The sequence below is a fragment of the Nicotiana tabacum genome, chromosome 22 (genome assembly GCF_000715075.1).
Source record: "Nicotiana tabacum cultivar K326 chromosome 22, ASM71507v2, whole genome shotgun sequence".
Lineage (NCBI taxonomy): Eukaryota > Viridiplantae > Streptophyta > Magnoliopsida > Solanales > Solanaceae > Nicotiana > Nicotiana tabacum.
The window spans coordinates 69,224,495-69,250,050 of record NC_134101.1 but is presented as its reverse complement, the minus strand read 5'-3'; the positions used below and the strand labels follow the sequence as shown (position 1 = coordinate 69,250,050).

General features: G+C 38.0%; 3 protein-coding genes across 3 annotated transcripts; 2 read left to right on the top strand and 1 right to left on the bottom strand.

Annotated features, from left to right (window-relative positions):
* Positions 1-4,227: 4,227 nt before the first annotated feature.
* On the top strand, positions 4,228-6,926 carry LOC107779598 (uncharacterized). The gene is made up of 3 exons (XM_016600050.2): positions 4,228-4,612; positions 5,170-5,310; positions 6,575-6,926. Exons 1-3 carry the CDS (start codon positions 4,358-4,360, stop codon positions 6,716-6,718), a joined length of 540 nt encoding a protein of 179 aa, XP_016455536.1. The 5' UTR covers positions 4,228-4,357; the 3' UTR covers positions 6,719-6,926.
* A 1,199-nt stretch (positions 6,927-8,125) lies between these two features.
* Positions 8,126-11,912, top strand: LOC107779599 (uncharacterized). The gene is made up of 3 exons (XM_016600051.2): positions 8,126-8,660; positions 9,326-9,466; positions 11,528-11,912. The coding sequence occupies exons 1-3, from the start codon at positions 8,469-8,471 to the stop codon at positions 11,669-11,671; spliced, it is 477 nt and encodes a 158-aa protein (XP_016455537.1). The 5' UTR covers positions 8,126-8,468; the 3' UTR covers positions 11,672-11,912.
* Positions 11,913-17,382: 5,470 nt separating this feature from the next.
* LOC107779600 (uncharacterized) lies at positions 17,383-20,738 on the bottom strand. The gene is made up of 7 exons (XM_016600053.2): positions 20,614-20,738; positions 19,570-19,592; positions 19,416-19,493; positions 19,223-19,334; positions 18,895-19,044; positions 18,436-18,499; positions 17,383-18,355 (listed from the first exon to the last, which is right to left on the bottom strand). Exons 2-7 carry the CDS (start codon positions 19,590-19,592, stop codon positions 17,607-17,609), a joined length of 1,176 nt encoding a protein of 391 aa, XP_016455539.1. The 5' UTR covers positions 20,614-20,738; the 3' UTR covers positions 17,383-17,606.
* Positions 20,739-25,556: the final 4,818 nt, after the last annotated feature.

Below are 25,556 nucleotides of genomic sequence, written 5' to 3'. Positions count from 1 at the left end.
TGCCAGAGTTGTATAATATTCCTCCTGAGTTATGGATCAGCCCCCACTACCAATTTGCCCTTTTTTCTTAATTGATCGTGTATCCAGGTATACCCATTGGCCTCTCTATCTCCTTCCTTCAATCTTTTTATTAGTTCTGCCAACTCTGAATCCTGATTCCAACTTTGAACAATTAAGTTCAAGAGCTCAATTTTCATAGTTGATAGAGTCATGACAGACAATTCTGTCATAGGCATTCTAGACAAGGCATCTGCAGCTTTATTCTTCCTTCCCTTCTTATACTCAATGGTAAAGTCATATTGCATCAATTTAGTGATACATTTCAGCTGAGTTCTAGTGTGTAGTTTCTGCTCTAACAAGAATTTGAGAGCCTTCTAGTCTATTTTTACCACAAAGGTTCTTCTTGTCAGGTATTGTGACCACTTGTTCACAGCCATTACTAAAGCTAGTAGTTCTTTGCTGTACACTGACAATGACTGTTGTTGACTAGAGAGTCCCTTACGGAGAAAGGCAATGGGTTGACCCTTCTGCATCAACACTGCCCCAATCCCCATATTACAAATATCTGTCTCCACTACAAAAAGTAAGGAGAAATTAGGAAGTGCCAACACAGGAGCTGAAGTGAGAACCTCCTTGAGTTTGCTAAAAGCTTTAGTTGCTTTTTCTGTCCAATTAAAGTTGTCCTTTTTGAGAAATTCAGTGAGTGGATTGCTAATCACTCTATAGGTCCTTATAAACCTTCTATAATACCCAGGTTGCCCCAAAAAATCTCTCAATTGCTTGACAGATGCAGGTTCAGGCCAGTTTTGCACAGCAACTGCTTTTTTGGGATCTGTTGCTACCCCTTCTGCTGAAATATAGTGACCTAAGTACTCTACCTTGGTGGCAGCAAACACACATTTACTTTATTTTGCCAACAGCTGATCTTGGGCTAGTAACTCAAAGGTGATTCTGAGATGATGCAAATGGTCTTCTAAGCTCTTGCGATTTCCTTTTTAGAATTATGTAATTAAGGGACTCTTCTTTTTAAAGTTTTTTTATGATATTTTCAACCTTAGAGCATATACTAATATATCATCAAAAAATACCAAGATGAACCTTCTGAGATGTTCTTGAAAGACATGGTTCATCAGACTTTGGAAACTAGAGGGTGCATTGGTTAAGCCAAAGGGCATGACCAAGCATTTGTAGTGTCTTGAATGTATTTTAAAAGCAGTGTTTTGAATATCAGAAGATGCCATTCTGATCTGGTGATATCCTGCTCTCAAGTCTATCTTTGAGTAGATTTAAGAACCACCCAACTCATCCAATAACTCCTCAATGACAGGAATATGAAACTTGTCTTTTGCTGTCACTTTATTCAGAGCCATGTAGTCCACACATAGCCTCCATGACCCATCCTTCTTCTCCACCAGAATCACTGGGGAAGCATAGGGGCTTGAACTGTACTGAATAATTTTTTGGTTTATCATCTCTTGGACCATATTTTCAATGACATCTTTTTGAAGAAGTGATTATCTGTAGGGTCTAGAATTAACAGGAGAGTTGCCTTCCATTACAAGGATATGATGATCAAACACACCCCTTGAAGGAGGTAGTGTTTTTGTCTCACCAAAGATTCCCTTAAATTATTCTAGTAATCCTTTAACTAGTGTAGGTTCATCTTCTTGTTGCTCCATTAGTTCTAAGGATTCAGATTCTGCATTCTTCACCTAAACCATAAAGATTTGTAAAGTTCTTACTAACAGTTTATTTAGTGTCTTGGCCTCAATAGTTTTAAATTTTGGCTGAATGCCCTGTAAGGTGAGTAATTTCCCTTGATATCAAACTCCATCTGCAGCCTCCTAAAATTAAATTTAATATCCTCTAAAGAGCACAACCATTGTATTCCCAGAACTATATCACTCTTGCCAATAGGGAATTTTAGGAAATCATCCTGAAACACTGCCCCTTACATCAACCACTTGAATCTTTTGCACATTTTGTCAATTGGTACCTCCCTTCCATCAACTACTTGCACTAACTGAGATTTTATCTTGGTAATTTCACAACCCAATCTTATAGTAGCCTCTTCATCAATGAAATTATGAGTTGACCCACAATTAATGAATACTTCAAGAGGTTTTTGTTCTGTAAAACCCCTGAGTCTCAAGGTTTTGAATCCCATAGTACGATTGAGTGCTTGTAAATAGATAGCACAATTTTCCATAGCCTCTGCTGACTCTTCTTCCTCCTCTACTTCACCTAGTTCTTCCATTATCTCCTCCTCTTCCTCTTTGTGCTCTTCAACTATGTCCAGTTCTAGTGAAAATAACTGCCTTTTTGCCTGACATTTGTGGCCAGGGAAGAACTTCTCATCACAGAAAATACATAGGCCCCTGGCCCTTTTGTCATCCATTTCTATTGGGGTTAATCTTCCTTTCCTGGTAGTATCCATTTTGGTAGTAATGGGCCTTTTGATAGTACCTATATTGTTTGTCTGCACGTTATTTTGATTGTAACCCACTGTTGTTCTATTCAGAGGAGCTCCTGAAGAGGTACCTCTAATAGCTTAGCTTTGTGATGCAAAATTATATCCTTGCAGTCTTACTAGATAGTAGGATTGCGGTAGGGTACATGGGTTTCCAACCTTTACTGCATTGCTCAATTCAGGTTTAAGGTTGTTCAGAAAAATACTAATGGCATGCTCCACTAACAAGTTGAGCCTAGTCATAACACTATTGAAGGCCCTTTGTTACTCTTTCACAAAGCCTGTGTGTTTAACACTCATGATCTCTGTCATTGCATCAGAGTACTCAGCTCCAAAGCTATCAGATAAATCCCATAGGTAATCCTCCCAGCTTGGTAGAGGCATTTGTCCCCTGCTCCTCATGTAACCTAGATGTCACTGCAAGGCATCCTCTTCAATCTGTTGGATAGAAATATCCTCTTCTGCAAAGAACTGTGCCACCTTGTATAACCAGGTTCTTAGATCCTCACCATTAAATTTTTGGAACTCTAACTTGGTATATTTGGTAAAAGAAATATTGGGTAAAGGTACATTATGGTTGTTATGGTGGTAAGTGATTAGAGGTATGTTTTGATAAGGGAAAGTAGTGGCCATATATGGAGTTTGATGGTATAAAGAAGAGGGCATATGAGTGGGTTGGACATTGTAGGCAAATGGATACTGAGTACTATGAGCATAAGGGTTGTAGGGAACCTGCATTCCTAAAGATATTTTTGGGTTTTGAGGCTGATTGGGTGGATAATACCTACCTTGGTCAGGTTGGATATGAAAGGGTTGAGGTTGACATAATGGTGCTCTTTCCTGTGGAACGTTTTGGAAGCTCATATGCTGGGAGTGTGGGGTGTAATGGTGTTGTGTTTGGGATGTGTACAATGAAGCAGGGTTGGTGTAATTTAGTGGTGGATTCATATTATATTGAACATAACTACTTTGGGGGTCACTGCTCGGCACAATTGTATTTTGGAAGCTCATGTTACTGGTGTTGGTCACATTTGGGTAGTTAGGGATAGGGGATTGACAATATTGGATTTGGGAGTTGACAAAATTATCACTAGTTGTTTGCAAACTAGAATTAAGAGTTGTGGCTGGTACAGAACTTTGCAGTGAAATAGTAGTTTTCAATGGAACAGTACCTGAAAGGGAAAACATTGGGAGATGGTTGACGTTGTCGAGTATTTGCGGAACTGTGAACATTTAAGGGAGGAGGAGATGGAATCATCAAATCCCCAATTACAAGTGGGGTACCCGTCGGAGAGTATAGCTCACTACCACTAGGAGTTAGATCTTTATCCCTTTCAGATCTTTTACCTCCATGAACAACGTCTTGAAGCTCTCGCAGAGCTAATTCCTGAGCTCGGATGGCGTGTCCCTGCCTCGCCTCAACTTGCTCCTGCATGTGACTGAAATGGGTTATATTAGCCGATATTTTGTGCAGGACATTAATCACCTCAGACATCTTGGCGGCCATGAATTCCACAGAGCCAAGAGCTTGCTCTGATACCACTGTTACGATAATTGGAATCTGAGAGAGAATTGAGCTACATCTAAGAAGAGAATAACAAGAAGCTAGGGTTAGCTAAGATAAATTTTATTTATAGTCCAATTAAGATAATTACAAAGGGTCTTATGCACCCGCTACTGGACAAAACATCAGGGACTATTCTACGTAATAAATATAACTACTAAGGGACTAAAGAGTATTCACTAGAATGCTTAGTTCTATTAACTAACTTAACGACTAGTACCATCTTCAAAGCAGCTGGTACTAATCTTTACACTCTTCTTCGATAATCTTCTTATCACGTTATCAATTCGTTGCAGACATAATTAACCAAAAACTCAAGAACAATGAGTCTTATAAAATTGAGGAAAACGCCAAGATTCTACGACCAGACCGAGAAGACGAAGCAAATGGATAAAGCAAAAGCTTATCTTGAACAAATCCAGGGAGAATCGGACCGGGTTTCGTCTCTTGCATTTCATCCTCACCGGCTCGGCACAGACTATAGCTTCTATGAGTATTATGCGCTCAGACGCATCCGAGTTGACCGAGTTGAACCGGGTCAAGTTTTTTGCACCTTCAAAGTTCCTCCTCGTCTCACTGTAAGACATTCCCCAATTTACCCTTTTGTTTCCTCTGTCTCTGTTATGTGCTTCTCATTTTCAAAGTTTAAATTTTAATTAGTATAATAAATCAGAGTTCTTGAATATTGTGATAATTTTATAGAAATGTATATTATGGAAAGAAATGGTTGAAGAAAGTATTCAAGTTATAGTTGGTTTGAAGATTAAAGGAATTATTGAAAAGTTAGTTGATAAGGAAGCACTACATAAAAGTTTAGAATTTGAATAGTTTAATGAATTCGACTTCTTGACTTTTGTGATAATTGTTTAGAAATATAATGGTGACAAACATTTTAGCACATACAAAAATGGTAAGAGTATCATATAGATTGAGTGCAAGCTGGTTCACACAACATCCTTATCCCGAAGAAGAAAAAAAAGCATCATATAAATTGTGGCCGAGTACGTGTTTCATTATCTGTTTGTGATGCAACTGTATGTAGATGAAGGGTTTTGAAATTAAATTGACTTTTTCCTTCTTTTTTAACTGCATTGTTGCTTGGAAATTGAAGTTTGTTTTCTATGTAAATTTGTAGGATAGAGAAGGGAAACTAGCATCAGGCGCCATCGCGAATCTAGTTGACGAAGTTGGTGGTGCTGTAGTCTTTGTGGAGGGTCTCCCAAGGAATGTATCTGTAGACATGTCAATTTCACTTCTTTCAAGTGCGAAGGCCGATGTAAGCCCTCCTCATTCTTCCTATCCTTCTAGGATTTCGTTATTGGTTTATGAATTTTGTCAAGAAAGAAATGAAATGCTAAAGAGGAAGATAGACTGGTTCTGCATTCATCATGCGCAAGTCATGCGAATACAGTGCTGAATAACAAAAATCCGTCAGCTATATGCTTATTATGGCTGCTAATAAACTAGCTGATCAGGGTCCTCTCTTTCAACTTCAGGAACTAGCGCAAATATAGATAATAATACTTCATTTAAACAACCAACGACTCTTTGAACGTTCACAATTCATCTAATAGTTCTTGAGCTGGGTCTTGTTGCTTGTTTTTTTTTTGTATTCGGTATTCAAACCCTAAAGTGATTTGACATGTTTGATGTTCTCTAAAGGAAAAAACACTTCATACCCGGAGTTTCACATTCTCAACATTTAAACTTGAGAGCTCTAATTAAGCATGGGAAGAATCTGATCCATTTCACAACACAATCAACTTTTTAGCAATCAGGTACAGGTATAGATTCCAAGGAAACGGTCACATCTTTTAATCTGCATCCTAAGTTGGTGCCATAAAACTTAGACACTTTAAGTTTTGTTTGGGTAGTTAAGTAAAAACAAGTCTGAATTTGGATAAATAGAGGGAATGGAGGCATTGTTTGATTGGTTATTTGGAATAGCTGAGTTAGTAGAAGTGATGGTAAGAATTTGACTGCACTATAGGCACATGAAAGAATGGATGTGAGATGCGTGGTGGTTTGAGGACAGTTTCTGCAAGGGAATATAGGGAATGGAACCACCCCCTTTCCACTACACTTAGACTTAACTGGTGGGCAATGGCTCATGACTTAGGCTCCAAGTTATTCAAGTTGTTGCTTCTAAATAATGCCTGAATCGAGTAATAGATCAATTTTATGTGACCCTTCCCTAGCTAATGCTTTTCGCCATTGCCCGTATATGAATTTTATTTGCTTATATGCCTTGTTTTGCTGCATATGTTTTAGTAGGTACTGAGGCACTTCACTTATTGCTGCTTATCCACCCAGTTTGAGCTGATTTTTTCCAGTCCTTTGTGATAAGCTAACACCATAAATTAAGCTACTAGACTTCCGATACGCTTTGAACCAACTCAATGTAGTTTATCCTGCCTTTGATCACTACCATCTTTCATTTGGAAATTCATTTCTGCTTTTAGTCTTTCTTAATGTGCATTCTACCTCTACTAATGGATTTGGGACTTTGTTATGTGTTTCTTTGGGTGGGATATTTGCAGGATGAATTGGAGATCATTGGTCGAGTCTTAGGTCAGAAAGGAGGTTATTCTGGAACAAGTGTACTTGTGAAAAATAAAGCTACTGGGGAGCTCATTGCTGAGGGGCGGCATTCACTATTTGGTAAACATGCTAGTAAAATGTGATGAAGTATTTTTCTGGACCAAGATGCCTCTATGAAGATGCGGTTCAGTTTCTACTACCTGGTCCATATGTTTTCTTCTTAGATCAGTAAATGGTAGTACATAGTAGTATTTTTGTTGCTGCGTTAACGTGTATTCAGCAGCATTATGCCTGTGAGGAACAAGTGCGATGTAAATAGTTGCTTGTTAGTCGAGATGGTTACAAGATTTTCATTTGGTGCCGAGTAGCCATTGATTTGCTATAACTACGCTGATAATGGGTGTATTCAAAGACAAAAAGTTTGTGATTGAGGCATAATACAACTTCTTCATAGCTATATGCAAAACCTACACAACAGATACAAATAACAGGAAAACCATTATCTTTTAACCTGTCACAAAACTGATGAATGTTTACCGCCACCAGCAGATAAAAATCAGTTAATTGAAATGGATGACTTGAGAAAAATATTTTTATTGGTTCTCGGCATACCATAGAATCAAGGTCAATTCCCCATATGTTATCAGATGAAGTCAATCTTATACTTACTTCAGCAGATTAGATTACAGATAACATAATATATACAAACCATATACCAGTTATTCTAAGTATCTAGGGGGGTCCATGGGGCACGTGAACCCATGCTTCCCGCCATCATGTATAGTAATGTTATAATTTTTCAAAAATATTTAAATATATGTGTGCGCACATATGCTTAAAGTATTATATGATGTGATGGTTACTAAATGTACCTCTCTAGGTGAGTCAATCTTGTTGTTTTTTTCTTCTTTTTTCTAGAAATAACGCCCACGGGAGATGGGCGTGTCAGTGTTATTTTTTGCGTATTAATTTAGTACTTTTTCTTTTTATTTCTTTTTTTGTTTGGTTTATTCTTTCAAAATTTTCACATATTGAAATTCTTATTCTTCTTTTATCGCTGTAAAATCTTATATGATTAAATAATATGTGTATATTAAAAGTAGTAGCAGTGTATGATGTAGTATATAGTCAATGGATTCCAGAGGTGGATGTAGCTTAGTGGCTACAGGTTCAACTGAACCCATAACTTTCGACGCGGAGTAAAAATTTGTATGTAAAAATTCATTAAAATTGCAAAAATAGTAGATATGAACCCATAACTTTAAAAATATAATGGGTTCAATGTTAAAAATCTTAAAATTGAACCCATAAAATTTAAATTATGGATCCGCCTCTGAATTGGATTCAATTAATCTCAATATTTTCAACATGAAAAATAGATATAAATGTAAGAAAATTACTTTTCTAAAAAAATGAAATTATAATTCTAAAAGTGCAATGGGTACCCAATAGTAAGAAACCGTAAAATTTATATATTCTAAATCCATGTGTTCTTAATAGTGCACCCCAAAATAGTGGATCCGCCTATCTCTACCAGTTATGCAAGCTGAAAGAGTAAGTCTGAGAAATGCTTGCTTAGTTACAATCACTCGGTCTTTGCAACAAACAAATAAAAAGTTGCAAATTAAAATGAGAAAGATATTACTTGTCCTTATTAAGTGGTAAATGTGTTTGTATAAACATTCGTATTTGACATTCATGTATTCATGTGTTTTGTTATGAGCAAGCGAACAGTTTTTGTCCATGATGTTGTTGGAAGAGTCAACTCATCTAATATTTGTTTTAAAATGTAAAGAAAGAAAAAGTGACCTCAAAACCAGTTGACCAAGTTCTGTGTTTGCATATATTTCTCTTCTTCATCAACATTTCATAACGCCAAGAAGAGAGAAGCAAATGGATAAAGCGAAAGCTTTTCTTGAACCAACCCAAGTAGAATCGGACCGGGTTTCATCACTTGCATTTCCTCCTCACCGATTCGGGGCCGAGTTTAGCTTCTATCAGTATTATGCGCTCAGAGGCATCCGAGTTGATCGAGTTGAACCGGGTCAAGTCTTTTGCTCCTTCAAAGTTCCTCCTCGCCTCACTGTATGACTATCCCCCAATTTACCCTTTCTTCCCCAGCATGTGTTGTGTGCTTCACATTTTCCAAATATTAAATATGATTAATGGATGTATTATTTTAGTGATATTTTAAGAAAATACTCAAGTGATGGTTGAAAAGTTAGTTTGATAAAGCTTTATATCAATGTTTAAAGTTTGTATAGCTTAACAAATCAGAATTCTTGAATGTTGTGTCTTGTGATAATTGTATAGGAATATATGCTATTTATCACAAGTAATGGTTGAAGAGATTAGTAGAGTAGTACTAGTTGATTTGAAGATTGAAGCAATTATGGAAAAGTTGGTTTGATAAACAAGCATTTGGTCAAAATTTAAAATTTGAATTCTTGAATGTCTTGATAATTATGACATGTATAAAGGTGTCAAACATCTTAGTATATTCAAAAAATGGTGAGAGTATCATATAAATTGAGTGCAAGCTGGCTCGGACACTACCCTTGTTAGAAAGATTTTCATATAAATTGGGATGGAGTAAGTATTTTATTATCTGTTTGTGATATATGCACATATTTTGCCTTTTCCAATTCTATGCAGATGAAGGGTTTTGAAATTAAATTGACTGTTTTCTTCTTTCTTTTTGAATGCATTGTTGCTCGGAAATTGAAGTTTCTTTGATGTAAAATTTATAGGATAGAGAAGGAAAACTAGCATCTGGAGCCATTGCCAATCTAGTTGACGAAGTCGGGGGTGCAGTAATCTATGTGGAGGGTCTCCCGATGAATGTATCAGTGGATATGTCGATTTCATTTCTTTCAAGTGCGAAGGCAGATGTAAGCCCTCCTCATTCTTTCTACTATTCAAGGATTTCATTATGGGTTCATGAATTTTGTGAAAATATTCATATGCACCTTTTAGTATGATCATGTTGTACTTCAGAGTTAACATGGAAAGAAAGACTAATTAGAGGAAATTTCTGAAGAAAGACTTGAAACACCTAAAGAGGAAGATAGATTAGCTCCATATTCGCAAGTCGTGCGAATAACAAAAGCTATGAACTGTATACCCATGACATTAACAAACTAGTTGATTAGGTTCCTCTCTTACATATTCGGGCAACCAGTCCAAATATAGATAATAATAATACTTCATTGGAACAATCATCGACTTTTCTATCATTTACAAACCATTTCCTAAATGATGGTTCTGGGTGCATTCTAATGAGTATAGTTGGGCAAAACAACCACGAAGCACTTCTGCAGCACTTTTAGCATATTTTTCCTGGTCAGCTGTAGCTAATTCTGTCTTATCAGTTTGTCCCATCAGCGTGATGAATTTGCTCTCTTTAAGAAAAAGAGACACTATGAGGTATGCAGATCTATAGATGAAATATAGATCAATCCAATTGTCACGATCCGAAATCCCCAACCGCGTGGTCATGATGGCGCCTAACGTCCACTTGCTAGGCAAGCCAACATTAGTACACAACTAGTCATTTTTAGACAATTGATTAAGGCTAATACTCAAAACGGCCTATCGGCTCGTCACACCAATACATCCTCAAGACCAGGTCACATCCACAGACTTTATGGCTAGAAAGAAATAAAGCATGCTTCGAGGGGAAGAGGCTGCAGATTACTAGAGTGAAAAACAAATGCATTAAGCATTTGTACTTCTGGTGTTATAGCAGTTCTTTAGATAAGGACCAGTATTTGGATTTTTTGCATTTGTTAGGAGAAAATATGTAGTATGAATGAAGTAATTAAGAGCTGTAGCCTGGTCTTGTACTTTCTTTATGTACCATCTTGGTACCAGTTTTAACAAAATCTTTACTTATCAAAAAAAAAGGACCAGGTCACATCCATTAGCTTCAACCTTTCTTAAGTAGAAAAGAACTCTTCTCCTTTCAGAATATTCCTACTACAGTCAAAAACTGAGGACTCAGTCAAGAGAATACTTCTGGTAATGATCGTGGGTAGTGAGATGCATGCTGGTAACGGTATATTGGTATGAGGAATACTCCGGAATGGTTCCTACAAGGCTATATTGGGGACATAGAACCACCACCTTTCCAGTAGACACTGAGGGTTGAGTGATTGGCAACGGCTCATGAGTTGGCTGTAAGTTAATCAAGTTGTTGCCCTCTAAATAATGCTTTGGCTGTAAGTTAATCAAGTTGTTGCCCTCTAAATAATGCTTCGATTGAGTAACTAGGTCATCTTTATGGGGCCCTTCCCTGGCTAGTATTTTTCAGCATTGCCTACCATATATGGATTTTATTTGTATGTATGCCCAGTTTTTGCTGCATACGGAACATGTAGGAATACACTCTCTATTTTACCTTTATGTACGTATTTCAAGCCTTAAAACAGGCCCATATTTGGTGTTGATTGCAGTAGAGCAGCATACAGCAAGCCCCCTCTAACTTCCAGTTTTATTTCCAAGACTGTTTTCGTGCGTAAGAGAATAGTGCACTCAACTTTGGGTAGTAGAATTTATATTTAAAAGACACAGGCTTTTGAAAGTCATACTTACTTGCTTCTCCAGTACAAGTCTCCAATCAGATAGTAGCTACAGATGCACTTCACTTATTGGTGCTTATCCAATTTTTCTCACATCTTTCTTTCTGCTAAGCTAATAGTACTAGCATGTAATAAGCTGCCAGACTTCCACTATTTTGCCTCATGTCTCGTATTTTACCCTTATCTCTTCATCAGAGAAGTTAAGTTAGTTAGGGATTGAACCAACTCAATGTGGTCTATCCTGCCTTTGATCACTCCCATCTTTCATTTGGAAAATTAATTCTGCTTATCGTCTTTCTTAATGTGCATTCAACCTCTACTATTGGGTTAATTATGGACTTTCTTACATGTCTTTGCATGGGATATTTGCAGGATGAGCTGGAGATCGTTGGTCGAGTCTTGGGTCAGAAAGGAGGTTATTCTGGGACAAGTGTACTTTTGAAAAATAAAACTACTGGGGAGCTCATTGCTGAGGGGCGCCATTCGTTATTTGGTAAACATGCCAGTAAAATATGATGAAGTATTTCTATGGACCAAGATGCCTCCTTGAATACGTAGTTCAGTTTCCACTACCTTGTCCATATGTATGTTTTCTTGTTTTAAATCAATAAATGGTGCATAGCTTTTTCTTGCCATGAATGTATGGAGCAGCATCATGCCTGAGGAACAAGTGCCATGTAAATATTGATTACAAGATTTTCATTTAGCAAAGATGTGGAGTTGAATTCTACAGTATAAATTGATTCCAATTTGTGAATGTTGTTTCTAACAGAAAAGTCCATTCTTTCTGCCCCCTTCCCCCCTTGGCAAAACAAAATTCATTTTGGCTATCTCCTCTCTATTTTGGTAGGATAAGAGCATGAAAGAAAGGGAGGATAGAAAGAGTAAAAACTTACGAATATCTCTTGCTTTCGATCACCTTGTTTAAAGAAAGAACAAAGGGGTCTACTTGTATTGTAAACTGACTTTTTTTTTTCTTTTTGCTCAATAAAAAAGATTTGGGTTTTACTGAGTAACAGCTGTTGGTACAGTTTAGGGTAACTATCTTTCTGTATAATGGATGTATCACCCTCAAGTTAGTCGCTGCTTTTGTTTATTCCATACATATAAACTTATACTTTGCTTTAGATATAGGCAAGAATGGGTTGCTAACTTCCAACCAAGAGGTTGTGAGTTCGAGTCACCCCAAGAGCAAGGTGGGGAGTTTTTGGAGGGAGGGACACACTATTCTCCTCAGGCCCCATTAGTGAAATTATACTGGATTGTTGTTGTATTCTTTGGTAATTGGTTCATAGTGCAACTACTTTTTATCACTATCCAAACAATCCTTTGCAACTAGGATAATATTAATTGCTCTCTTGTCAAGAATAAGTTGGTGGTTCTGGAAAGTAACTGGAAATGAAAAACGAGCTCTTGTCAAGGATAAATTACAAGTTACCACTAAGAAGAACGCTCACCTAAACCATATAATTGGGGCCAATGGGCTATATGCAATACCTGTACACCAACCTTCTTCAAGGCTATGTGCAAAACCTATACAAAACCACTAGTTCAACGCTCAAATATTATGGCACAATAGGGGCTGATATTCAGTATTAGCTACGGTTCAGCCGGACCAATAGTTATGTTTTGACTCTATATGTATTAAGAAATCTACTAGTTATGTATAAATATTAAATTTCGAACCAAGTAACTTAAACGGTAGGTTCAGTGGCAATACCGAACTCATAAAGTTCAAATTCCACATTTGATGCAAACAGATGACACAAATATTTTAACTTATGACAAACTGATGAAATGTATTACTACCACCAACAGATAAAAGCCAGTAAACGTACTGGATAAATTGGGGGAAATATTTGTATTGGTTCTAGTCATACCAGACTGCCAGGTTCAATATGCCATATATATTATACATCAGATACACAGTAACATTACAAAATACTAGAAACCATATATAATGTTAGGATCGGGAACTCGGGTAGTGCGGAATTTAGCCAAACAACGGTATAATGACAATAACAAAGACAATGGAAGTTGATAACAATGGCAATTAAAGCATATAAAGAAGACATAAATTTAACGTGATTCGGTCAAAGTGACCTACGTCCACAAGCGGAGAGGAACAATTTCACTATATCAACAAGAGTACAAACGAGAGTACAAAATTAGAATAAACACTCTAATTAATCCCAAATACCCTAAGAGAATAACCTCACAAGATTACTCCAAAGAAAGGGTTCACACAAATGCTTTCCAACACTAACTTTCATACAAAACACTCGTAATAAAGGAGGAAAGGAAGAAGCAAGAAACGAAGACTCAAGTCTTGTTGGTGTGTCTAAAATGAACTAATGGCCCTCCCTTTTATAGGCAAAAAAGTCTTGGCCTCTTAGGTGTAAAAGAAGAAATACAACTTGTGCAAATGATGTCCAACACACAATGCAATATTTTTGGGTTGCAAAGAATATTGCCAACAAAGTCTACACTTTGCAAAGATGCTTATACTTATGTAAGATGGATTCCATTAGCCAAAATATTGGCCATAATTACATATAATACTTATATAGATCCCTTACCTACTGTTGCGACTTGCCAGTCATGCAAGTTGGATAGCAGGTAATATGAATTTTTATTTTTTTTTTGAAAATATAATGGTGTAATTCCCGCAATTTCATCAGATACACAAGCTATAAAGAATTGGCGGGATCCGAAGGGTCAACTCATCTAAAATTGTATTCGGTCCGGCTTTGCGTTTACCTAGATTTCTCTTGTTGAAATTACGTAACATTTTATATCATCTTCTCCATTTCTTTACGTAAGGACTAAGGAGCTTGTCTAAATCCACTATATCAAGAACCAGCTGGAATATATATACACACTTGTAGAATTGAGGGGAAAACAAAAATTCTACAATAGAGCAAGCTGTAAGTGGAAGCAAAAGCTTTCCTTCAACTAACCCAAGAAGAAACGGACCGGGTTTCATCACTTGCATTTCCTCCTCACCGAGTTTAGCTTCTATAACTGTTATGCGGTCAGAGGAATCTGAGTTGACCGCGTTGAACCCGGTCTAGTCTTTTAATTTGCACCTTTAAAGTTCCTCCTCGCCTCACTGTATGGCATTCTCCGGTTTGCACTTTCTTCTAGTGTATCGAGTTTACAGTATTTCACTGAACACGGAGCTTAAAATGCTAAATTTGACATCTATATGATGTTATTAGTAAGAGTAGAAAAGAATATTAAAGTGATGATTGAAAAGTTAGTTTGATAGCAATGCATCAAGAAGTTTAAAAGTTGGAATAATCATATAGAAATATATTGGTGTCAAACATCTTATCACGCTCTAAAAGGGAAAGATTGTCATATAAAATGGGACGGAGCAAGTATGTGTGTTTATGCATGTATTTTGCCCGAATCGATTGTATACAGACTGTATGTTTTGAAATTGACCCTATTTCCTATTTTGTTAATTACTTGATTATTGCTTGGAAATTAAAGTCTGTTTGTGCTTAAATTTGTAGGATAGAGAAGGGAAATTAGCCCCTGGCGCCATAGCCGGTCTTGTTGACGATGTTGGGGCTGCAGCAGTCTTTGTGCAGGGTCTCCCAATGAATGTATCAGTAGACATGTCTATTTCATTTCTTTCAAGTGTGAAGGCAGATGTAAGCCCTCCTCATTCTTCCCATTTCCTCATTATTGGTTCATGAATTTTGTGAAAATTAAATATTCATGTCATCACTATTTTATGTATGTATTTGAAGCCTCCATCTAGGTGCATTTTTGTTGTTAGATTACAGAAGATCTCAATGCAGCAAGCATCCTCCACCTTCCATTTTCTTACTAAAATTGTGGCCCTTTTGTAAATGAAACTTTGGGTAGTAGAATCTGTATTTAAAGAACACAGGCTATTGATAAAATTGTGATTAAGTTACTTGCGTCGAGTCTCCAATTAGTTACTATATATAACGAGTAATGGGCTTGACTTATTGCTGCTTATCCACCCAACCTAAGTTGTTTTTCTCCCATCTTTCTTTCTAATATATCAATATCGTGAATTTAGCTACTATACTTCCTGTATGTTGCTTCAAATCTCATATTTTCCATTTATCTCTTCATCATAGCAGTTCAGTAAGTTAGGCTATGAATCAACTCGATGTAGTTTATCCTGAAAACTTCCCTTTGCTCACTCCCATATTTCATTTGGAAAATTCTTTCTGATTTTTATCTTTCTTCATTGCATTCCCCTTTTACTGATGGATTATGGGCTCTGTTATATATATATAGAGAGAGAGATATAGATAGATAGATATACAGTTAAATCTCTTTATAACATCCTCATTTATTCTGGATTTTTTTTGGCTATTATATTAAAGTGTTATAAAGAACATATATTATAACATACCATAAAAATTGGTTTCATAAAAACTTATCTTTTATAGTGAATGATTATTGTTATAAAGCGATATTGTTATAAAGAGGTCTGACTGTTGGGAAAATAAACCCTCACAGAAATAATATTCACGGTATACGACTATAATAAATGCGGATTATTAAAATACTGTAACCAACGGTAATAATAAGAGAAACAATGACACCGAAATTTTTACGTGGAAACCCCTTCTGAATAAGGAAAAAACCACGGCCCAAGAGGAGCAACTGATTTCACTATAGCGAGGATTTTATAATTTTTGGTACCGAGTAAAATACTCCAAAATCACTAAACACTCAAAAGAAATAACTCTCTTTTGATTTTTCCACCTCACTACAATATCGCTCAAACTCTCTATATTTTTCCTCACAGAGTATTTTGCTTCTTACTCTGTAAATCACTCTCTTTCTCTTTGTTTTGGTGTGATTACAAATGAAGGTAAAGGCACCTATTTATAGTTGAAGAATGCCCATATTGATGTATGCAATGACATCAATATTCACTTCAAAAGCTAGTTGCCCAAATTGAACTTCTAAATTGGTTGGCTTGACAAAACAAAAAAAGAAGATTCATTAACTTTCACATGAGCCATGGGATGGATCCAATAATTACTACCTCCTTTGTTGATAATGCGTGCCTTCTGGTTTGGAATGAAACTGGTTCAAATAAAACAGAAGAAATAGAGGATTCATATAGTTGATATATGGATATAGATATATAGACAGTTGACCGGAAGATTTTGGAGAAAAAACAATATTCCATTGGTGATCTCATCTCTTTATATAGTATGGTAGGATGAAGAGGATGAAAGAATGAGGGGAATTAATATACTTTTATCATTTATGAATATTTCTTGAATTATGTCATGTAATTTAAAGAAATAGAAGGGGGATCAACTTGCATTGTCACCTACCTTCCGTTTTTCTTTCTTTTTGCTCAACGAAAAGACTAGTTTTTATAAGGATATCGAAAGGGTGACCGCACCTTCAAACATTCTGGCGTCCACTGGCTGGACGTGACATGTACTACTAAAATAACGCCTCCATTCAAAAATTTGAGTTTCGATTATATAAATATCCTTACCAACCATGTTACCCTGGGAATATTGCAGTAGAAACCCTTCAAAATTTATTGAACATAGTCTAATTACATGTAGAATTCCAGTCTCCATCTTTTTGCAGAGCACTGTTCTGTTCATCCAAATGGCATATCGACCTGCAAGCCCGTTCTATCTTGGACAGTTGGACTTCCCATCAATGGCAAAGCAAAAGCAGAGGGGTGACAGTCTGCATTTAGCTCGTTCAAGCACCACTTCTATTCCACAAACAAAGATTACCTACTCGTTTGTTTACCCAGTACATATAAAAACAAATGTTGCTTCCTCCATTTTTAGTGAACAAAGGGGAAAAAAAAATCAAATACCCCTTAAAATATGTGGAATAAAACAAAAATATGTACCACCAATTTTAGGGTTCTACAAGAGTTTTGTCAAGGATAAGATCACCCTAGTATATTCTTCCAAGAACATACTCTCTATAGTCCATCCGTTAGACCGTTACCAGTGAGGAACGCCCACATGAACTACAGATAATCATGGCCAACAGTTATATCACAACTATGTAACTACTTATAATTCGAGACTATATATAAAACCTATGCAAACTACCACCAGTTCAAGGCTTCAAATATCATGCACTACAGATAGTTAAAAGGAAACCCAACATTTTTAACCTGACCGACGAAATTCAATGTTATACACAACCAACAGAAAAAAGCTAGCAAAAGGCAATGACCGAAGTGAGAAATATACGCGCAGCCTAGTACAGATGTCAATATGCCACAAATTACTTCAACAGTTCACAGATAACGCACAATAGTAAAAGACAAACGACAGTCTAAACCCCATTTCTACCAGTCATATAAGATAGAAAGCAGATTTATCTTGAATAAGACCAACCTTATAAAGACTTTAAGCTCTTCACAACAGAGTGACAGACTAAATCCTCCTAATAGTGTAGTCCTTCATGATGAAGGAGACGAAGACCTAGGTGTAACAGACCTTGAAACAAATCTAGAAGATGCACTAACACTGTGACTTCTCTTAGAGATTCTCTTTGGACTAGGAGAATAACTGCTACAAGACTGACTACTCCTGGAAACACTTCTCGAATAGCTCCTCTTTGACCACCTAGGTGATACACTGCGTGAGTAGCTTCTCCTGGACCTTCGATAACGAGGTGAAATGCTCCGAGAAATGGAACGATATCGGCTCCTTCGATAGTATCTGTTGCCAGGGGAGTAGCCACGATAGCGGCTCTCTCGATCATCCGGAGAGTAGGAAAGATCTCGGCTGTTAGGAGAGTAGTCACGGTGGCTTCTTCTGTAGTAACCGTCATTTGGAGAGTAGGAACGATCACACCTCCTGTTGACAGGAGAGCAGTCACGGTAGCGGCTTCTACTATAATAACGGTCATCTGGAGAATAGGAACGATCACGGCAGCTCACGGGCAATCTGCCATATGGAGATGAAGATCGAGAATAAGATCTGCCACGACTATAGTAAGGAGAATAAGGTGAGTATGAGTGACGGTGGCGGCGACTGTAATATGGAGAATGGGATCTCTGGCGTCCTCTGTAACAGGGAGAGTAGGATCTACGCTCTCGTCTGTAATATGGAGAGTAAGATCTGCTCCTGCTCCTGTAACTCTCAGAAGAGTAACGGGGAGAGCGACTCCTTGAACGAGGGGAATAACTTCGTGATTCGTGACGAACTACATTCACAAGGTGGAAATTAGAAGACATCACAGACTGATAAACCAAGTGAATTAATGCTCAGGAAAGGATATCATACCACGGACTGTTCTGAGACCCAAATATTTTCCTGGAGTAGGTGTTCTACCTCTTCTCCTCCTAGCCTGCATATATAAGAGACAATTTTTAGACGAAATATCTAGACTTAGGTGGTTTGACGGGGATACAATGTCGCAATATAAGTCTCCAATGAGAAAAATGAATAATAAGCAGCGAGGGTGCAAGTGAATAAAACAAAAATGAAGGCTATACAACCCTCTGGTTTAACGGTCTGTTTGCTTGATGTGTTTCAATTTGTTATTTGGGACTTTGGTGAAGAGCTGCTGCACACAGCTTCCCTGCTGCCAAAGAAACCCAGGCGAAACAAGCAAACAACTTTCAAACTCGAATTACTGACAGGAGCAATCTATGGTATTGATACAACTAAGAGCTAATACCAGCAAAGGGAAATTGTAAATGTAAGATTCAACGAACTGAGCAAGTATTCAGTAAATTCTACCTTCTCCACCGTTATCACTCTGCCTTCAAGTACCGAGCGGTTCAAATACTTGATGCAGCGATCAGCCTCCTCAACACTGGACATTGTCACGAAACCAAACCCACGAGATTCCCGGGTCCATGGGTCAACAACAAGATGAACATCTTCAACCTAACCGCACAAGAAAAAAGCCTTTGATGACTTTTGTATCACAACAATATGTATACACATAGGAGCAGGTTCTACATGAGACCACCGTTGTCTTTTCTTTTATATAGAGTGCAAAAAGGCCTACATTAACTGACTACAGAGAAAAAGGGAATGGAACCTTCAAAAACAACAAATATACCTTCCCCTCAGCTGAAAAATGCTTCTCGACGTCTCGTTCTTTAACGCGGGTTGAAAGACCAGTCACATACAAATTGTTCCCTGGGTTCTCAATGTCGCTTGAATCACAGCTCCTGCTATTATAATACAGTTAAATAACATAAAACTCTAGTTATCAGCATATTAAATGGAATAAGTGAACTGCAGACATGTACCTTGACCGGCTCCTTGAAAGATATTTGGACCTTGAGACAGACCTACTATATAGATCATATGAAGGTGAGCGAGAATACCTGCAATACAGATGCAATATTCGAATATGAAAAGGAATAATGACCATATAAAACCGACATTAAGACCAAACAATACCTTGACCTCCTGGAATATGACATCTGCAGTTAAGATTAAAGGTGTTAGGGTTAGGCCTATGATATATAAAAGAGAGAAGGAGCAACACAGAACATCAACACAAGCCCAGCAGACATGTGTAAATGAATCAAATCAAGATCCCTGAAAAATAAGCCTAATACAATAAGCGCCTCAAATATTTTGCACCAGCTTACCAACACTGCTTTAACTTATTTGTCAATTAATCCCAAACTAGTTGGTGCAGGCTATATAAATTCTCTAAATCCATTCTGCTCTACTCGGCCTATTTCATCCCAATACTGGTAACTAATTTATCTTTTGACTCAAATTAGAGGATCCCTAAATATCATATTATATTACCCTCTGTTATTTTACAATTTACCCTCTAAAATTCCAAAAAACATAAAAGTAGAAAATGCCATTCTCCTTAGAGATTAAGGCATAACAGATTATATGGCACTATTAGAGTCGATCCAATCAAGTAGACAACAGCCAGTTAGAGATATAGGTGGATCAAGTATTTAAACTTGATTGGTTCAACCGCATAGTTTTACAATTATGAATTATGATCTACCATTTGTTGAAATTTTGACTGGTTTTCATATATATATATTTAAGTACCGCAGGGGTTCGGATGAAACCGTGCAGGACTGCCTCCTCCACCACTGGTTATATCAAAAGGTGGACGGTAAAAATCATCCATTACTATATATCAAAACCTATAACAACAACATCACACACAATTATAGCTCAAAGACGACGAATGCGCAATAAACCAAATTTCGACAGAGACCAAACTGTTCTTGTGCAGGGTAATTATGGAGGGAAAAAAACGAAAAAAATCATCCAAATCCGGTAATTTCATATTATAATGACGTCAAATGGTGTAATTTAAATCAAGCATTACTGAAAAGCACAAAACACACATACGTAATTGGCACACAATTTCATCATCTAATCCAGTTTTTTGCTAATTCATGTCGGAGAAGAGAAGAAGAAGAAGAAGAAGAAGAAGAAGAAAAAAGCAGATGAAAGGAAACTCACCGTGAAGAGATTATGGCGTAGGATTGGAATGCGACTCTCTATTCTCTCTCTATTTCGCGAAGGCTCTCGAAATCAATCGAGTCTCAGCGAAGGTGGTGAGAATATTTATACACGTGGAGTGGAAGAACTTTCTAGAGGAGCGGACACGAAATCTTTTTTAATTGGAATTTAATTCGTCCCGATCTGTGGTGTCAGTCAAAAGAATAAAGAGACATTTTTGCTTCTTTTTTTATTCCTTTGTATTTCAATTTCCATTTTTTCTTTTTAGTAAAATAGGTGAGGTGTAAGTAAGAAATTAAGAATAGATGGGCACTTACCTTCCAAACACCCAAAGTACGTTTTGAGATAAGTAGATATGACAATGAGGCTTGTTAGGGGTAAAAGCACCTACATCTACGATCGTTAGGTACTGAGTTCGAGTCACAGTAGAAGAAAAGTGTGGAAACACTATAGATCCTCCAAATTTGAGAGGGTTTTAAAAAAACAATAAGTAGATATGAACTTCCATGATCAGAGAGCTTAAGCTAACGTTTGGACATAAATTTGATTGAAACTTGAAAAACAAATTGAAGTTGTATTGAAAAATAATTTTTGAAAGTTGAATTTGTGTTTGGACATGCATTTTATTTGAAAAAAAAACTTGATCATGTTTCATGAATAAATAGTATTTTCAAAATATTTTTAAAAAATATATACCCAAAATCTATGGTCAAACGGGTGCTTAAATGTCGTGAAATCAAATTGTTATTTAGAAAGGTTGCTTCAATCAGTCAATGAACTAACCCAGAAGGTCCCTTTTACATAATTATTTATGTGCGATATAGTAGTGCAAATAAGTGCTTTTAGAGGAACAATTCACTAACAATATGCAATAGCGAAATAGCTTTAGAGAAGAAGTAATAAGTCTGTAGAGAGAGAAATACTGACCGCTCTCTACAATTAGAACTAACACTTGCATACCCAAAGTATGACCTCATCACCGCCCAATGCCGCGTAACCTTCGCACCTCAATCCACCGGAACCACCAGACCCTCCCACCACGGAAGACCCAATAATGGAAGACACAAACCTTCAAAGAGGCACTGGAGGACAAGAGACTATTGAGCACAAGAACACGGTCTTCACCACAAAAAATACACTACCAATGTCTCCAATGGCGAATGAACCCATTGCTCTCACCTAAGAAGACGAGGCAAGATTGTACAACCCCTGGCGCTTCTCTGTCATGTTTGCGAGAGGAATCCCACATCTAACACTCAAAGCTAAACTAAATGAGTTGTGGAAGTCGGAGGAAAATCTCATCCTAATTGATCTAGGATGGGATTTTTTCACTGTCAATTTCAATTTGAAGTAGAGCATGACCAAGGCTCTCCATGGTGGGCCATGGTTCATTTTTGGGCACTTCCTAACAGTGCGAAGATGGGAACCAAACTTTGTCCCTGGTGAAACACTCCTCACCTCCACAGCTATTTGGATTCATCTTCCCCAACTACTAACAGAGTTTTATGACCGCGATATCTTAGAAAGAATAGGATCAAGAGCCGGCAGGCTTCTCAAAGTAGACTCATTCACATCCTCAACTTTAAGGGGCAAATATGCTAGGTTATGCATACAAGCTCCTCTAGAATCCTCGGTCATAAAATATATTACAATTGGATTGCACACCCAACAAATTGTCTATAAGGGTGAAGGTATTATGTGTATTGGATGTGGGAGAATTGGTCATACTAACAGCATATGCAATTACCAAACAATCTCAATCACCCACCAATCGGTTGAGCCACAAGTGAATAACCCTATAGTAGACGAAGAGAAGTGGCAAACTGTAAGATTCAACAAGAACATGAAAGGGCAACAAAAGCTTAAAACCCCCACATGTCAAGAATCAATCTCAAAAGCTAAAGGGATCCAGGTAGAAATGTTCGATGCTGTTACAAGTAATTTCCCAAACACTCAAACATTTTAGTACCAAGGGAAATCTACCCACTTTACGGACAAGGGGATAAAACATCAAACAGGTAATCTCAAAATTGACAATTCAAATAACCCCAACCCCTCTAATTTTTTAGATATCTCGATGTCACATCCCAAAACTAATAAGATTGGCAATCTATATCCACCCACCCCCTTTACCTCTACACCAGGCCCACTGACACAGACCCAAACTAACTTACTTTTAAAACACCCCACCCCAGCTCACAGTTTCTATTACCCAACTAAAGAAAGATTCCCCCACTACCCAAACTCAAAATCTGGAAATGGAGCCCACCATGGGCATATAGCCCAAAGATGGACCCCGAAATTATGCCCAAACTAACACACGCCTGCATACGCGCACCACACCTACTCCTCACACCCCCATACCCCCCATAGTCCACCCTTCCCCACTGTCTCCCCCAAATCCAGCTCTGAGATTAGCCCCGAATCTTTACCAAACCTGCCATATGCAACAAGTAATCATCACCATGCAGAAGGCGAAGTGATACCTGCTGTCTCATCAAGCAAACCCACGCATCTCAAGTTCTCTATTAACACTAATGAAATCAAGGGAATTGTCCCTGTTTTTACCACTTTGGCTAATCAACTTCCCACTGTAATAGCCCCCAAAATTGATCCCAATAATACCCCAACAACAGTCAGCCAGTCAGGCGAAAACGAAGGAAGAACACATCCTACCACTAACGTTGGTCTCTGCTCCTCTTCCCCCAAATCACTAACCGGGATCATGGCTAGAAATGGTCATGCAGGGTCAAAGCCAGGTCTTCAACATGAAGATCGATTCAGTCCCGGTGCCGATTTATGTACAAGACCCCCCTCTTCCTATCCTAATCAATAACAACGGGGCACAACCATGGCCTGGAAAGCTTTAGTCACCAACTGTGTCTAACCACTCTTCTCCAAGCCCAGTACTCGAGTGGGGCAAGGAATCTGTCAATGAAGGAGTTCAATCTTCTAATGAGCTAGGTGTGCCAAACGATGCCTTTCTTCCCAAAAATCAGTGCACAATATCCGCCGAAAATACCATCTTTCCTCTTGTATCCCCCCCACATCGATTCTAGAAATGGGGCCGGTGATATCACCCTTAGTTTCTCCAGTACAAAAAGCATCACCGGAGGGCCCAAGCTCTATGCTCCACTAGACATTGGACTTTCTCAAGGAGTCCAATCTAGAGCTGGAGGAAACCCTAGCAAATCTAGGAGTGCCAAAAACCGCAGTGATACTATTGGAAAAGATCCAGGTGATAGAATTCAAAGAGCGTCTCAGCGAAATTCTTATTGCGCTCTGTCCAAGTAAAATGTCAAGATGCAGCCTCAATCTCCAACTGACCTCATTACCAAACTTATAACACTCCATATCTCTACTCTGACCATCTCTAGAGAGAGAGAGAGTCAGAGTGCATTGACCAAGGGGAAGGGAAAGGGTGTCAAGAGGAAGACACCACACCAATAGAAGCTCCTGATGAATTTCATCATATGGAATGCCAAGGGGGAAAGGTGCAGAGTTTAGGAGGCATTTCTCCTCTATGGTCAAACTCCACAACCCCGAAGTGCTTGTCCTCCTCGAAACTCGTATGGCTGATCACAAACACTTAACCTCTGAGCTGCAGTTTAGTGCTCAGTTCCAATCCCTGCCAATGGCCAATCTGGTGGCATAGTGATCATGTGGAAAGATGGCCTAATCAAACTTGAAGAGGTCTCCACTACTCCTCATGTGTCTATGTCATGGCCAAGGTACTTACCCTCCCCCCCAACTTCTTTCTTTTTAGTGCTATTTATGCTAGTAATAGTCTTACTGATAGGATTAAACTATGAGACCATTTGGTAAACATAGAATCTGTATTCAAGGGCAGTTGGTTAGTAGGGGTGACTTCAATGAAGTCCTAAAAACCAGAGACAAATTTAGGGGTAATAGCATTAGTACTACCAGGGCTAACCACTTCTAGAATTGCATCAACAAGTGCAATCTAATTGACCTAGGATTTAAAGGAAGTAAATACACATGGAGTAATAAGAGGTACTCCAACAAACAGAACATTATCTTAGAAAGGTTAGACAGGTACATAGCTACTAGTGACTGGATTGACCTGTACCTAAATGCCAGTGTCACTCACCTTCCCAGGATCCACTCAGATCATTGTCATTTGCTCATTTCCCTGTATAATGCCCAGACTAACCACAATAGACCATTTAGATTTGACACAATATGGTGTGGGCACCCTGACCTACCACTGATCATTCACCAGAGTTTCTCCAATAATGATACTCTAACTCAAGCAACCACAGATTTTCAACTCAGTGCCTTGAAATGGAATAAGGAGACTTTAGCAATATTTTTCATAGGAAAAAGCATATTCTAGCCAGGCCGGCTGGGATCCAAAAATTCCCTCAATTTCCTTTTAGCAGATTTCTCCAACACTTATACTCACACCTCCAAAAGGAATACTCACACATTCTCATATGTGAGGAGGACTTCTGGAGGCTGAAAGCCAGAATTAATTAGTTGTGTGATGGTGATGTCAACACTAGGTTCTTACACACATCTACCATCAACATAAGAAGAAGGAATAAAATCTTATCCCTTAAGGATGAGGTAGGCATTTGGACCCATGACCAAGAGGGCATTAAGGATATGGTGAAAGTGTACTCAAAAATATCTACACCACTGACTACACTCACACCACCCTCTATAGTACTCAAACAACACCTGGCTTCAACTCTCTCCCTGAGGAAGCATCACTAAGCCTCAATCAGCTACTAAGACCAAGTGAGATCACAAATGCCCTATATTCCTTCAAGGCCAAAAAAGCTTCTGGTCCTGATAGGCTCCAGCCTATCTTCTACCAGAAATACTGGCACCTTGTTTCCCACCATGTCACCACCTTCTGCTTCAAAGTCTTCTCTACTAGTGAAATGCCTCTTGAAATCAACTCAACCTACTTATGC